The sequence below is a fragment of the Sinocyclocheilus rhinocerous genome, unplaced genomic scaffold (assembly GCF_001515625.1).
Source record: "Sinocyclocheilus rhinocerous isolate Xijiao unplaced genomic scaffold, SAMN03320098_v1.1 scaffold790, whole genome shotgun sequence".
Lineage (NCBI taxonomy): Eukaryota > Metazoa > Chordata > Actinopteri > Cypriniformes > Cyprinidae > Sinocyclocheilus > Sinocyclocheilus rhinocerous.
In genome coordinates this window covers 665,920-682,856 of record NW_015666971.1, presented here as the reverse complement: position 1 = coordinate 682,856, position 16,937 = coordinate 665,920, and the positions used below count along the sequence as shown (strand labels likewise).

General features: G+C 34.7%; 1 protein-coding gene across 1 annotated transcript in view; it reads left to right on the top strand.

The window, feature by feature from the left end:
* itga9 (integrin, alpha 9) overlaps positions 1 to 16,937 on the top strand; it is a 99,024-nt gene that overhangs the window by 79,082 nt on the left and 3,005 nt on the right. Inside the window, exons 20-26 of the mRNA XM_016544903.1 lie at positions 210 to 299; positions 1,258 to 1,366; positions 2,745 to 2,852; positions 7,782 to 7,907; positions 8,157 to 8,276; positions 9,522 to 9,617; positions 15,819 to 15,938. Coding sequence (XP_016400389.1) covers positions 210 to 299; positions 1,258 to 1,366; positions 2,745 to 2,852; positions 7,782 to 7,907; positions 8,157 to 8,276; positions 9,522 to 9,617; positions 15,819 to 15,938 — 769 coding nt within the window. The remainder of the gene's footprint in view (positions 1 to 209; positions 300 to 1,257; positions 1,367 to 2,744; positions 2,853 to 7,781; positions 7,908 to 8,156; positions 8,277 to 9,521; positions 9,618 to 15,818; positions 15,939 to 16,937) is intronic.

The following is a 16,937-nucleotide window of genomic DNA, read 5'->3' as shown; positions in this document are numbered from 1 at the left end:
CAGAATCCAGTATTCAGACAGACCATGGAATAATATAAGTTATTTGAAATAGAAATCTTTTATAATATTATAAATTCTTTACTGTCACTTTTGATCAATTTAATGCATCCTTGCTCAATGATTTATATGTTTTACTATATTATTATTTGAAAAACTTTTTCTTTTTTGTTGTTATTATTTATTATTATTTGTATTTATTTTTTTCTTAGTGCCAATCCAGAACATGATAGCACACTTCATGATAACACATTGGAGTTGTCCATACCGCTGGTACATGAGGTGGACACAGCAATCACAGGGTAAGAATTGCACTTCATGAGACGGCTTAAAGGAAACATCCAACCTAAAATGTATCATTATTTATTCACCCTCATGTTGTTCAAAACCTGTGAATTGAATGTCGTCAAACTACAAAAACAGACCTTAAAAGTAGTCTGACTTGTGCACTATGTTCCACATATATTCTGAAGGCTGATGATCAAAAACATGCACTTTCTTTGAATGCATAAGTCCAGCGTGAACTTTGTTCCCAACATCTTCTTTAATTTTTCCATAGAAAAATCAGTTCATACAGGTTTTTAACATGAGGGAAAGTACATTATGAGTTTTCTTTTCATTTTTTGTGAACTATTCCTGTAACAGCTTTGTAGCCCATTACGCTTCCAGACGTCTGATAACAGCAGAGACATTTGTGGTCCGCTCACAGTGCTTATGTGCACATTTCTTTTTTGGCACACGTTTCTTTGCTGCGCTGGAATATTTCAAAGTTACAGGCTCACTTGTGTCACAGATGAATGAGGCTTAAATACACAACATGTTCTATAGCCAGATGTACAGCCTGATAAAGAGAACGTGCTCCCTGTAATGTTTGACATGAGCGCGCCAGAGATTACACTTTAAAATATAAACATGATCTCCAGGGGTTGGACATAAAATCAGATCAAAGTCTGTTTTTATGTCATTTAACAAGTTAACTTCAGATGTATTAGAAGGTTTCTGTAATCAGTATATGAATATAAAGATTGTATTTAGTACATATAGACAAAAATATGCAACACTCTACTGGCATGGACAAGTTTCCAAGAGTTTGAGCTATAAAAGCTGCAATGTTTTACTAAAATAAAATAATGCTGACAGCAGCCCATGTACACTATATTATACATCAAAGATACCATCAAATGAATCACGTTAAATGAGAGACAGAACAATATAGCACAAAGAAGCATCACCATAGTAACTGTGAGTCCGTTTCTGCAGCGTGGTCTCGCCTACGTCTTTTGTGTATGGAAACTCAGTGGACCGATCACGCTTCGTTCAGCTGGACGACATGGAGTGCAGCTTTCAGCCGCTCAACTTCACCTTTCAGGTATCCCATACTGGAATATGTTCAAATACATGTGAAGTTTTTCCAGTACATTTCATTGCAGAATCTGTAAGTTAGTACAGTTAGCTGGTTATTAAACCCTGACAGGGTGTCTTATTTGTTTGTTTGTTTGTTTGTTTGTTTGTTTGTTTATGAGCACTAGCAATATCAGGGGATCAATTGCTTGGTAAAATAGTTAATTATATGATGGACCTTTTCACAGTCTGTGATGATGCATTTCCAAAGTGTTTCATATTTTATTTATTTATTTATTTTAATTTGATGTACATTTCTATACTTTGTGTTGTATTACCTTGGCACCAGTGCTGTTTTAGTATCATTGATATACTACTATAGTGTTTATTAATATTGTGAATGAGTTTTTATTTATATATTGTCTGTTTTTATTTATTTTTTCTTAGTTTTCTACAATATGTCTACATAGGTTTTATTAAATTGTATTTCAGTTTTAGTTATTTTAGCACTTTAAGTTAAAATAAATGAAAATGAGGACTGTTGCCTTGTCAACTAGTTGAAATAAAATAAGTTTAAGTTCTTTTATATATTTTATTTTGGTTATTTTTTTTATTTTTTTATACCATAATAAACCTGCTCTAAATTATAGAATACTTCAGGATTATTGAGGCTTAATTGGGGGCATAAGTAAATACTTTTAGGAATTGCTTTAGAGACAAAAAAAAAAACTTGGGAAATGTCTTGATGTAAACAAGTAGTAATCATGGTATAAGCTGAATAATTGGTACTGGATTGTAATATTATTGAAAATGTTTCATTATTGCAATATTGAAAGGCTTCACATTATGCCTGTATTACATACATTTTTAATAATTCATTGTCAAGTCAGGTTACCTTTATTTATATAGCACTTTATACAATACAGATTGTTTCAAAGCAGCTTTACAGTGATAAACAAGAAAATAATGATTCAGTGATGCAAAGAGATCAGTTCTGCTTTAAAGCAGCTCTAAAATGACAACAGTAAACAGCCATTATTCAGCTGAAATCAGTTCTTTGTTCAATCAGTTTGATTCAATAACTGTGTAAAGTTCATCAATTATGGAATGAGTTCAATTAATCTATTAAGCAGCTCTAGGGAAACAGTGACATCATAATTCAGCTCAATTCAGTTCTCATCTAATAGTGTCTGGGTAAAGTCAGTAATATTGCCAAATATTCAGTGTCTCTAACTAAGCAAGACAAAAGGACCGATATCTGACCACATTTGACCAATCCAGAACCAAGCTGTATTATAATGTGCTTTAAATGTATATGAAGTGTACTGTTTGCTCTAGTAGCTGTTAGTTGTTGTGCTGAGTGTAAATCCCAGCGTTGATCCATTTCCCATGTGTTGGTTGTGTAGGTGATAAACAATGGACCCAGCAGACTTCCAGGCTCCACGGTGGACATCAGGATACCCAACCGCCTAGCTGGTAACGGAGCAGATATGTTCCATATCATTGACACACAAGTGAGTTCCTGCCACTCATGCACTTGTTTATTCAGCTAAACTTCATTCGCATTGTTTTACCTCACATCAGTTATACAGCTGTCCATTCTCATCACACTTTTTTGTGCTGTAAGTGGTTTCTCTGACCTGTTCGTGGTAGGTATTATTGTGTGTTATTTAGGTATTATTGTGTGTTATTTTGCGTTACACCACAGCATTGTTGGTTTTTGAGTCTTAGAGAGCTTGAATAATTTCCATATCAATTCACCTTTTACATTTTTTAATTATTTTTTTTTCCTTTTTATAGAATTTTTAAAGCAGCAGGTTTGCTGTGCTTGTTAGTAGGGCTGCACACTTTGGGCAACAATTTTGTTATTATATATACTGTAAATATGACTATGAAATAATAATAATAATTATTATTATTACTATTATTATAAATAAAAAAAATAAGAAATATTACTGTTAATATTTTGGTGTAAAGTAAAAAAAAATAGTATGTAAGAAAAATAATATAATATAATAATACAATCATATTTGTGGCTGTCTTAATTTCTTCATTTTCCTACATTAAAACATTTATTTTTTAATGTAGGAAACAAACTTTTATTTTGGCTGAAAACTGCAGCTTCTGTTTTGTTGACAACAGGAGGTTTATTACCACTTCTCATTAGAATGTTAGCACATGTTGTGTTGCCAAATGCAAACTTAAATGTTTTAAACCCGAACTCACAGTATGTGCAGAGCTGAGTTAATGTGGCATTTACTGTGAACCGAGCTGCTTGAATTAATGAAAATTACCACAAATTGCATCATTGCTGCATTGCAACCTTAGGGTGCGTTGGTTTGCAATAATTTCACAGCCCTGTCATCAATTATTCCTTACATATATAATTTTGCTATGTCATTTCCAAACATACACATTCAAAATAGTGCCGCAGGCTTGCTGAGGGTTAATTGTCAGAGTAAGTAAGTACTTTATAGGAGCATTTTAGCGACAAAACTTTGAAAATGTCTTGATATCATGGTATAAGTGGAATAATTGATGCTAGGTTGGTGCATTATTAAAAATGTAAGGCTTCACATTATGCCTATATTACATGCATTAAATGTTCAGTGATTTTATAGTCCATTGTCAATTGTGTCTTACTTATGTTACCTTTAAAACATTGCTTCTACTTAAGGTTAAGTATAAGGTTACGTTATTTAAAGTACTTTATAAATGCCACAATTGCATGTTTTGAAGCTAAATATACAGAGCTAGGCTTTATCTATATTGTATCATTAGAAACGAGGGCAGCGTGTTGATTATGTTCTGTTCTCATACAGCGAGAGTTTAGTGATGTCCACAACCTCAGGCTTATATTTAATTCAGAGGTGAGAGACGGGGTTTACGGAGCTGCCGCAGATAGTGCCTCACAATAAGCTTATACAGAGGGCAGAAATTCAAGACAAGCACCGCATACAATGTTGATGTAACCCTTGCATTGGCCATATTGCTAGATCAGGCCAGGGATCAACCTGTTTACTGTGAATGGGAGGACAGGGGAGGTTTGTATCCCACCCTGTACGTCCCATATGGAATCACTTACGAGAGGATTAACTGGTTTGCACGAAAGGGTGGAATGGGACACTTGGGGGAAAGCTTCTGTTCACCCTGACTAACCTGCAGCACAGTGGCAATGCCGGGTAACTCAACTCAAGGAGGAGCAGACGTTCCCAGGCGCCCACATGGACAGCATAAACACTCGGCCTAATTAAAAATGCACACGTGGAGGAATTCCTCTCCTCAAATGACTGAAAACATATGGGGCATTTTTACATAAACAGCTTAGGCTGGTCCCTCGATGCTGATGAGATGTCTTAAATTAGAGAGGGTTACATGACATCAGCTTTGTTAAAAAACCTAGTGAGCTGCCTTCCAACAATACTTTGACCCTCGTTTTGTGTTTGGGTCAATTTGACCCACATTTAAACAGCTTGAAACACTGTTTAAACTAAGTATTTCTTCTTGAAATTTGGTGACATTTTCTAATTTAGGGTCATGAATGTGCATGCAAAGTTTCGACACATAAATGTGTTTTGGAAAGACTGTACCAATTTTGTGCCCATGATCAAATTGACCCCCACTGGTTGCCAAGCAATTCGCCAAAAATGAGCACAGGGTCAGGTAAAAAACAGAAAACCTTTATTGTAGCATAGACTAAAATATGTAATAATTATTTTATAATTTGGGTTAATTTGACTCTTAAAACCAACAAAGGGCCTATTTTATTAACACAAGTAAGTACTCAAATGTAAAAGTGAATGCTTGGCAAGTATACAGGTGTGTTGAACATACTTAATATGCATTCTTGCATTACTGTGGCGGTAACAAGCTTCAGTTTATACTCAATGAGGCAATAGAACTACCTTCAAATGTCATTTAATTCTGGTCTATTAGTATTCAGGTTGGTAGTTATAAATATGTTGACTTTACATAACATGCTCAGCAAGATTGTCTTTAAACTGATATCTTTCTGAACAAAATGAGAGTAATTTTAGCGTGTGTTGCTAATGTTTGCATGCACATACTTGTGTAGTGTACGTTTCTGGCCTGATTTTAAAGCTTACTGTCTGGAACAGCGTAAAAACACGCATTTTGGAAAACACGCCTCTACCTACATTTTTGCAAAACTACAAAAAACATATATATACATATACAATCCAATGCAATTTCCAGCTGAAATGAACACTAGTGGCAGTAAAAGACCAACTACTTTTATTCCTTTTCACACAAATTATGAATACAGGTGCAGATTATCGATTATTAAATACTTATTTTTGTATGGTTCCTTGCACAATACTATTACCACCTCAAAACGCTTTTACCGTAGTGCATGATTTGTAAACTAATACATTCGGAGGTTTGCATCACATAACCAGCACCATGTATGGTTTTTCTGACATAGTAAACTTGCTCAGTAGCTCACCTGGTACAGCATTACACTTACATTGTCAGATTCATATTCATCTGTTTCCGGGAAAAACTGAAAGCGATTTAAGTGCCACTCCCCAGACATTTCACATGAAAGTATTGCAAAATGTTCAAGAAATAACGTAATATAATTCAGCAGAAATGTTTTTTTTTTTCAATGAGCCTGGGTTTTATATTTCTTAAAACACTGTCTAGGGAAGCAAGTCACTAGATTTTGAAACAGTACTGTAGTGAAATCAGCTCATGAATGACACACTGTTGTCTCACACAAGTCAAGTCAAGTCAAGTCACCTTTATTTATATAGCGCTTTTAACAATACAGATTGTGTCAAAGCAACTGAACAGCATTAATTAGGAAAATAGTGTGTCAATAATGCAAAATGACAATAGTAAACACTAATTTTCCAGTTAAAGACAGTTCATCATTGAATTCAGTGATGTCTTCATTCAGCTCAGTTCATAGTATCATAGTATCTGTGCAATCAAGGCGACGATATCGCTGGAAATGAAGTGTCCCCAACTAAGCAAGCCAGAGGCGACAGCGGCAAGGAACCAAAACTCCATCGGTGACAGAATGGAGAACAAGTGGGCTCGTAAAAACCTGTGTGAAGCAGGCAGAGATCCTTCCCTTGACTTGAGAGAAGACAATGTGAGGTCTTCAGATGCTTTCCTCTATGGAGGTCTGACTGGAAAGGATGCTGGTTAAAGGAAGAGGTGAAGTGTTCCCCGGGGGCAGAGGGGAGGAAGGGGCAGCGGGACATTAAATCACTCCAGATGGGACATGCTGTCAGAGAAAGGCTTCCCAACTCCCGCTGGGAAAGAACTTCCTTTCGTTATCTGAATTGCTTAGCAGGTCTGAGCTCACTGGATAAATTATAATGTCTCGCCTTCCAGTAATCCAGCACTCTGAAAACTTGAACTATCATGTACTCAATGTTTTTAGTGAAACATTTTTACACTTAACAAATTGAGTCATTAAGTCATATTGAGTCATAATCAAAAGTATCAGTTATGAACTGAGTAAGTGAAAAATGTAAGTAGATTTGCATAACTTGTACCGTGACTAATTAAATTCAGTAGACTCAAGTTAAAGTTCAATTATCTATGCTAAGCTCAGCTAAAAGTGCTACCGCCAGACCCGGAGATCGGCTGAATGGATTCTAAAACGGTAAAACTCAACTGTTTAACTCTAGGAGAGTTGGAAAATGAGCCTATTTTCAAAAATAGTGAAGTGTTCCTTTAAGGCAACTCAAATATTTGAGTAAGCCCATTGAAAATCAATATTTATGAATCAATATTAATTTGAATTCACCTACAATAGCAGCTAACTATTAAAGTCGATTCACCTTTATTTTTATAGCACTTTACGATACAGATTGTTTCAAAGCAGCTTGACACTATCAAACAGGAAAGTAAAATCAATGATGCAAACTTTAAAAATGAGGCAAATCCAAAATTCTGCCATAAAGCAGCTGTAGCAGGATAACTATTAGCGCACATGCATATAATTACAAAACCGAAAATAACACTTAATGTCAACATTTATTCCATTATACAGTCTGTATCAAAGTATGCTGGGAAAATCAGATTTCCCTCTCTTTGCATGTGATTGTTAATCATTGCCAACTTCTTAATTTGCTGTTGTTGAAAATAAAGAATACTGAAATGGAATGAGTAATAATTGTAGTTCTTGAAACTGATTAGCATTATTTCTCCAATACTCAAAAAAAACAAAACAAAAAAACAGTTTAGCTAGCTAGTTACCAAGGCAACATTCTCATTTTGATTTAGTTTAGCTTGATGTACTAAAATAAAACTGAAATTAAAAATGACAAAAACACACAACAAAATTCTTAAAACTTTTAACTGAAATTAAAATGAAAACAGCAAATATATAATAAATAATCTGGTGCTATTTTGCTGAGAGGGAACTGTGAGATTTGCTCATTTTCGTACTTTCTGTTTGTCTGCAGGTATCAGAAGGTCGAGGGAACTGCACGTGGCACAGGAACCCCAAACCCTGCACAATCCCACAGGACAAGGAGAGCATCTTCCACACCATTTTTGCTTTCTTCACCAAATCTGGCAGAAAAGTTCTGGTATGACAAAGGACTTTTTGGGCATATTGGCATAGTTCAGAGAAGAAATGGCATCCAAATGCATTTAGCACTTGGAAATAAGCCATATTTGCATATTTAATGTTGTTTGTCCGGACTTTTTGTCAGTGCATATACATTAGAGCAGTGGATCACAGCATTTAATGCCCCATAAAACACTCATAAAAACCTCATTTCACATCAGTTTTTGTGCTGAACGGGTAAATCTTTGATGGTATCCTGTGTCAACAGGACTGTGACCGGCCTGGCAGAGCGTGTCTAACTATTTCCTGCAGTCTGAGCTCTCAGGCTAAAGAAGAAGCCACGAGTATAGATGTGCGAATGCTACTAAACACTGAAATACTACAGAGGGTGAGTTATTGCCGTAATTAAGTAAGAAGTTATTGTAATGTCAATGCCAGTCTTCAGAGTGTGTGATTAAGACTTTAAATGTTGTAGAATTGAGGCTACAAGCTATTAAACTAGTTAAAATAATGTCAGGCTAACCTTAGTTATAGCTAAAACTAATTAGCTAACTAAATTATCAGCTGTATCTAAATTGGCAGCAGTAAATGCAAACTGGTAACCTCTATTTAGATAAGAAGTATCTGGCTACATGACAAGCTACTGACAAAAAGAAGTTGATGAAATATCCCATGAAGATCTCATTTAGTGTGACAGATCAGTCATATTTCAACATATGAATTTACACTCAATTTAACTAATAAACCAAACAAAAAACACCCTTATTTTTATAACATAATCAAAAAGTGATAAACAACAGTATTAACAAGATATTTTGCTACAAATATTTTGTCATAAAATGCCACTCAGTAGTAATGGAAACACTTGAGCAATGTCTAATTTACATTTAGTGTTGTTATTGTTAGTTAAAACTATTAAACATTATTTTACAACATTTAAAATAAAGCTGAAATAAATAAAATATAAATATTAGATGATAAAACTAAACAAAATTTAAAAACTGAAATTGAAACTTTAAAAACCTAAAAAATAGATATGTTGCCCGAACTGAAATAAGTTGAAGTACTAAAATTGCTTAAACGAAAATAAACTAAATAGAAATATTTTTTTAAATTACAGGAGCACTTAACAAAATTACTAAAACTTAAACTAAAATTAAAACTGAAAATATAATAATAAAAGCTAATTGAACATATTAATAAATACTGTAATAGAATATAAATAATACAAAAATAACACTGCTTAATTGTGTAAATGTGTCTGTCTCAGTGTTATTTTATTATCAATGAGATAGTATAATAGTTTTTAATTTAAATTTTTTTCCGTTTTCATTTTAATTTTAGTTAAAGTTTTAGTCATTTTGTTTTTTTGTGTGTGTTTTTATCATTTTTAGTAGTTTTTATTTATTTTTATTTTTTTTGTTAGAAGTCGATATAGTTTTTAGTCATTGTTATTTAAGTTTTAGTTTGAGGTATTTTAGTACATTAAGTTAAACTAAAATAAAATGAGAAATGTTGCCTTGGCAGCTAGCTGAAATAAAAAAGTTTTTTGTTGTTGTTTTTTAAATTATTTTAATTTCAGTTTTAGTTTTAAGTATAATAACTCTGGTCTGTCTTGGTGTGTGGTTTGCAGGACAGCTCCTCTGTGATCCAGTTTGTGACACGAGGTCACGTCCAGCTGGACGACAGGGCCGTGGAGGTCTCAACCGGACTTCCAGAGGAGATTTCTGTAAGTGATTTAAGCGGATAAATAATCCAATCCAACAGTCAAGCATTTCTTGCCAAGCATATTTGTACCGTGACTGTAAACTAGAATCAGAGCTTCAGAGACTTCTGACATGCTGGTGGTTTTCATTGTAAGATTGAAAGTGAATAGATTATTGTCTTTGAAAGCAATCAGGACCCCTGATGCACGGAAGAAAATGAAATTGTCTGTTCGCATGATTCTGAGCTCATCCGCTCTTAGTAGCTGCTGAGATCTGGGTGGGGTTTGCTGTTCATGTGGGAGCAGGGGGCTTTTTTTTACTCTACAGCTGTGCTTGAGAACAGTCACCCCTAATACCGCAGACCTCGGCGTGCCGATTGATTGGAGGAATATGGGACTGTGTTTCGGTGTCTGGTGCCATGGTACTCGCTCAGCCCTGCTCTCAGCTGATTGGGTTTCTGACCCACTTTTAGCCCCCTATTTGTAGCATAGAGGCCAATTCCTAATAGGGCTGTTAAAAGTGTCTGTGCCCCCTTCTGCCCTCAGCACTTAGGAAATGCATTGGTCCCAAAGCAATCCGTTATTAAGTCACACACGACGCTCCCTGGGGCAAATGGTGGACATGCAACTCTCATTTACAAATGGCATTGCCCGCGTATAAGCATTAATACCGCACAGTCTTGTAGCGTGTTTCAACTGTATCATTTCTGTCATGTTCACAGCCATCTGAACTAATTGGAAATGACAGACCAACTGTGAGCATTAAACCTTTATATGCTGCTGTATCATTATTTTAGTCAGCTGAACTCAACAAATGCTTGAGATATATTTAGTGCAATATTTATATCTTACACTTTAGTTTCCATTGTTAGGCAAGAATAAAAGTAAGTCTGATCATATAAAGACGGCATGCAGAGCAAGATATTATTGCTCTTTTATAGTTTTCATTGCTGACGTTAGTATCTTGCATTGTTTTTATTTTTTAACTAAAACTAAAACAATTAAAAATCAAACTTAAAAGAACATTTTGCCTTGGCAACTAACTGAAAGAAGATAGGTTTAGGCTTAAGTACTAAAATTAATAAAAGTAAAACCAATAAAAATAAATGAAAGCTAAATAAATAGAAATGTTAAAGAACCCCAAAAACTAATAAAAAATTGCATGTATTAATGTTTATCCCAAAGATGACATGCAGAGGAAGATATTATTGTTCTTTTATAGCTGAGGATGTGATTGGTTTAACTATGGATTTCACCTCAGATGTTCCTAAAAGGCTATAAAAAAATATGCTGCACATAAAAGAGGCTAAAAGTATGATTAGTTGTCATACAGTAAGAGTATAGAACTCAGATCATTTGATATTAAAAGAATTTGGTGAAAAATATTTAAATTCATGCTGAACTTTTTGAGTTTTCATTGCTGAAGTTAGTATATTGCATTGTTTTTATTTGTAACTCAGACTAAAACTATTAAAAGTAACATTTTGTTAATTTAAATAAAGCTGAAATAAAATGTAAATATTAAAAAATAAAAAAAATAAAATGTTGTCTATCTGAAATAAAATAAGTTTAGGTTTAAGTACTAAAATGAATAAAACTAAAACAAATTTAAAAAATAGCTAAATAGAAATGTTAAAAAATTCCAAAAAACTAATGAAAACAAAAGTATATAACAAAATTACTACATTTAAACTAAAATATATAAAAAATGTAATAGCAAAAAAAAATCTTATTAAATACTATAATAGTAAATAAAACTGAAATTATACTGGTATTTTGGCAACTGAGCAGTTTCAGATTAAGATCTCTTCTAAACTTATTTTTATCTCATTACTGTATCAAAGTCACATTATCTTCCGTTTGTGATTTTACTTGACTGGGGGCCACAAATGGCAGGTTTTTGTTTTTTTATGTCGGCCCTCGTATTCAAGTAGTAAAATTGTGGCCAGAAGCTGAAGCGAGATTTATCTGGGCTGGCATCTCGCTCCAGACTGGGATTTACTGCTAGCTTTTCATGCAACATTTACATCCAGATCCATTGAGGGAACTGTTTGCTGTGTTTTTGTGGTTTCAGAGGTGAAATTCTTCCACATTTAAGGATCAGCAAGCGCGTGTGCCATATAACACATATTGTGCATAAAACTGTGTGTATGTCCGTTATTCAGAGGGAAAGTTCATCCAAAAATAGTCATTCATTTAAACCAGACCTTAAAGCTGCAGTCCGTAACTTTTTTGTTTAAAAATTATCCAAAATCAATATTTGAGCAAGTACATAACCAGCTAGTGTTCAAAACTATCGCCTTTTGCTCGATTCACAACGATAAGCTTGTAATAAAGTTTTCTAATTTGAGTGGTATGGGTAGGTTTTCGCGGGAAATTTGAGCATGGCGCTGCGTCATTACGTCATGTCTGTAAACATTAAGAAGTTGTCCCAGCTAGTATGCTATCAAACGTGAGGATGCTGCAGGTGACGGATCGTTTATAGCCTTTTCTCACAGCAGCTGGAATAAATGGCAGATTGAATTTGAAAACAGTATAACAATAATAATAATTGGCACGGCTTGATGTGATATGAGCTAACCGATCGTTAGATTTAATCACCACTGATAGCGCAATTTATTGTAATGCTTTTTTCCTCAGTTGATCAGAACAAAAGGGGCAGTTGTTACTTGTTCAGATGACATTCTCCAGTGAAAACTCTTATTTGGGTCATACTTTCAAGATGTAGAATCTGCGAATACAAAGTGCAGTCTCCACACCGGTGCGGTGACTGACAGCCACACATTAGATTCATAGTGATATTGCTCATATATATATATATATATATATATATATATATATAAATTTAAATATTAGTTCAGTTGCACAAAACACCATATTTGAGCAAAAATAAAAAATGCAATGGTTTGTTGTAAATGTATTGATATATTTTCAGTTGATTAGATTTGTAAATGTAACATTTCTTGAAAAAAAATAAAATAAATAAAAATTAGGAATTTATTTCAGATAATACATTTGCTTTAAATGATGAATTACAGAATCCAGAAAAAAAAATCAAACAGAATTAGGTGGGAAATAACAATGTAATTAAATGTAGCTGCTCTGTGGAGTTTAGTTGTAAACAAACAAGTTTTTACATTAATTCTTGAGGTCTAACAAGCATGTGGAAAGCATTTCCTTCCCCATTAATGACATATTTAAATTTGTTTAAACATCAATATCATATGATATGAAAAATAATAATAATAATATTTTGGGCCATATTGCCCAGCCCTACTAACCACTCACTTCAGCATATGACTGAACCTGGTAAACGGTAATGTGCTACTGTTACCACACACTTAACTGCTATATGACACCTAATTAATATTCATGATCTCAGCTGAGAAGGTTTATAATATGCACCACACACTTTTCAGATCATTCCTAATGCCTTGAGGATTGAGATCATGAGCTTGAACGACATGATCAACCTGTCATTTCTCACTGATTTTAAGATTAAAGTCGTGTTTAAGGATGATAGAAACATTATTCCAGAACCAACAGAAAATGCTGAAACCCGCAAATACACATCAGACTTCCTTCAAGATATCCGTCCTCATTGGTCCAAAACACACAGACTTCCAGATGAGGTTGTTTGCTTGTCATGTTCACTTTGTCTTTTCAGTACAAATCACATGCCTGAGATGGTTCCTGTTGGACAGCAGTTCAGCTCTTGCAAAGTCAGTGTGAGCGGAGAATGTGACCCGTCAGGTCATCACATCTTGAAAGAGCAGAACCACCTGCTCATGTGCAGCGTCCCATTACAGTTAAATTAGCATCAGGCTGCTTTTAATATCCTCTGCCAAAAAAGGCACAGTGAAGCGGATGTGTGTCAGTTTTGAAAGATATTTCCTCAACTAGACTTTCAGAGGGTCACACGTCCCTCATTCACACACTACTGTTGTTTTTCTTGGCCCGGGGGGTCAATAGAGAGTTTTAGAGCGATCGTAAAGTAACCAAACACAGCGCTGACAATAATTTACACGTACACATAAAAGTGAACCGAACTGATTTCAAGGCTTCTCAAACAGGTCCTTCTTTTTCTTTTCCACTCCATTACTTTCCAGCGGGAATACTAGAGCAAATCCTGGAATGTTGGTGTAGGGATACTTTCCCCCCCAAAATCCCAGATCTGCCAAAATAAACCTCCTCAACAAGAGCTGCACATGTCCAGCTACTCTAGCGTCAGGAAATGCCTGGAGAGAGCTGGGGTCTGAATCAATAAACCGCATTCAAACAAAGACAAACCTGTCGAGTCACAGGAAGAGGAACAGCACGTTTCCTGCGCTGACGCTCTTCTTTACAGTAGCGCTATCTGTGTCGCCCATCCCACTAGTTATCTGACTCTCACCCGTCCATTGGCTCCAACTTCACAAAGGGATAGTTCACCCAAAAATGACATCATTTACTCACTCCTATGTCGCTCCGAATCTGTGTGACTTTCTCTGTTCTGGGAAGCACTAAAGCTCAAGAGCCAGTGTTTTTGATACAATGAAAAGCACCATATTCACTTTACATTTCGCATGTTCTTAAGTGGTATGATAACTCCAGGCATCAATTACACCTAACATCTTGAGTAATGTAAATTTAGAGGATGTATAAATATTTTTAGTGATATTGCTCATATATATATATATATATATATATATATATATATAAATTTAAATATTAGTTCAGTTGCACAAAACACCATATTTGAGCAAAAATAAAAAATGCAATGGTTTGTTGTAAATGTATTGATATATTTTCAGTTGATTAGATTTGTAAATGTAACATTTCTTGAAAAAAAATAAAATAAATAAAAATTAGGAATTTATTTCAGATAATACATTTGCTTTAAATGATGAATTACAGAATCCAGAAAAAAAAATCTAACAGAATTAGGTGGGAAATAACAATGTAAATAAATGTAGCTGCTCTGTGGCGTTTAGTTGTAAACAAACAAGTTTTTACATTAATTCTTGAGGTCTAACAAGCATGTGGAAAGCATTTCCTTCCCCATTAATGACATATTTAAATTTGTTTAAACATCAATATCATATGATATGAAAAATAATAATAATAATATTTTGGGCCATATTGCCCAGCCCTACTAACCACTCACTTCAGCATATGACTGAACCTGGTAAACGGTAATGTGCTACTGTTACCACACACTTAACTGCTATATGACACCTAATTAATATTCATGATCTCAGCTGAGAAGGTTTATAATATACACCACACACTTTTCAGATCATTCCTAATGCCTTGAGGATTGAGATCATGAGCTTGAACGACATGATCAACCTGTCATTTCTCACTGATTTTAAGATTAAAGTCGTGTTTAAGGATGATAGAAACATTATTCCAGAACCAACAGAAAATGCTGAAACCCGCAAATACACATCAGACTTCCTTCAAGATATCCGTCCTCATTGGTCCAAAACACACAGACTTCCAGATGAGGTTGTTTGCTTGTCATGTTCACTTTGTCTTTTCAGTACAAATCACATGCCTGAGATGGTTCCTGTTGGACAGCAGTTCAGCTCTTGCAAAGTCAGTGTGAGCGGAGAATGTGACCCGTCAGGTCATCACATCTTGAAAGAGCAATGCTTTTTTCCTCAGTTGATCAGAACAAAAGTAGCAGTTGTTACTTACTTGTTCAGATGACATTCTCCAGTGAAAACTCTTATTTGGGTCATACTTTCAAGATGTAGAATCTGCGAATACAAAGTGCAGTCTCCACACCGGTGCGGTGACTGACAGCCACACATTAGATTCATCCACGCTGGAGCCGTGCCGGTGCACACCCCACGCAAGGAAGATAATCCCGCAAATAGCTGCAATTGCAGGTTTTCAAACAGAGATGGCGACAAAGAGGCAAAACTTACAGACTGCAGCTTTAAACAAATGAACTCTTCCTGGCATTCTGTGATGATCTGGATTAATGAAAACCTTCACAAGACATGTGTTTGACTGATTTGTTGACTTTAAGAATGAAATCTAATTTCCTTTTGATTGAGTCAACACCCAATATACTGTAGACTCAGCACAGACATTATAAAATTCAGGAAATGACACGGTGATTCATATAGTCTGTAAAGTCTGATCTTTGGTCCTACTGAGAAATGACGATCTCTAATGTGAATGTCGTGTCCCGTCTGGCGTGTGTATGTTCACTCTCTCTGTGTTGTCCTGCAGCTGGTGTTTGAGGCCCTTCACAGTCAGGAGCCCAGGGGTTACGTTGTGGGATGGATCATCGCCATCAGCCTCCTCGTGGGAATCCTCATCTTCCTGCTGCTGGCGGTGCTGCTCTGGAAGGTAGCGCTTCAGACAGACACATGTTCCTCGATCAGCATCCTTGTTGCTTCTGGAGCAGCGTTCGGGTTGGCACTGGATTTAGGGGCTTGAACAACATTCTTATTAGCCTAGGAGTACGTTAGGATTAGATTTAGGGTTGGCAAGAACGCAGCAACCATTATAACACGTTTAGAAATGTCACCACCCACACTTTTTGGGAAATAATCATTATCATATTTTGAGTTTCATAATCACATTTTGAGTTTCGGTCATTGTACAAAGAAAAAATGGGTGCTGTCCACATATTGTAAAACAAGCAGAAGCATCTACTGTAGAAACCACTAGGGCTGGGCAATAAAGAAGAATTATTTTTATTTTTGAGTACGTTAGGATTAGATTTAGGGTTGGCAAGAACGCAGCAACCATTATAACACGTTTAGAAATGTCACCACCCACACTTTTTGGGAAATAATCATTATCATATTTTGAGTTTCATAATCACATTTTGAGTTTCGGTCATTGTACAAAGAAAAAATGGGTGCTGTCCACATATTGTAAAACAAGCAGAAGCATCTACTGTAGAAACCACTAGGGCTGGGCAATAAAGAAGAATTATTTTTATTTTTTTAAATTTATGATAGAAATGATGACAGAAACGTATTACTATTGTATAATAAAATTTACTTTTCGAAGTAATAATAATAATTTTAAAACATTACATTGTGTTATTATTATGAATATTATTATTACTTTTAAAAGTACATTTTACTAAAAAATATTAATATATTTCTGCCATAATTTCATCAATTTACAATATCAGTAAAGTAGTAGTAATAATAATAATAATGATGATGATGATTATTATTATTACTGCTAATACTATTAAATCATTGCATTTTGTTATTAGCATTATAATTACTTTGAGAATAATTATTATTTTAAGGATTATCATATAACCAAGATATTTTTATATATATCTTGTGTATATTTATATTTATGTGTGTGTGTGTGTGTGTGTGT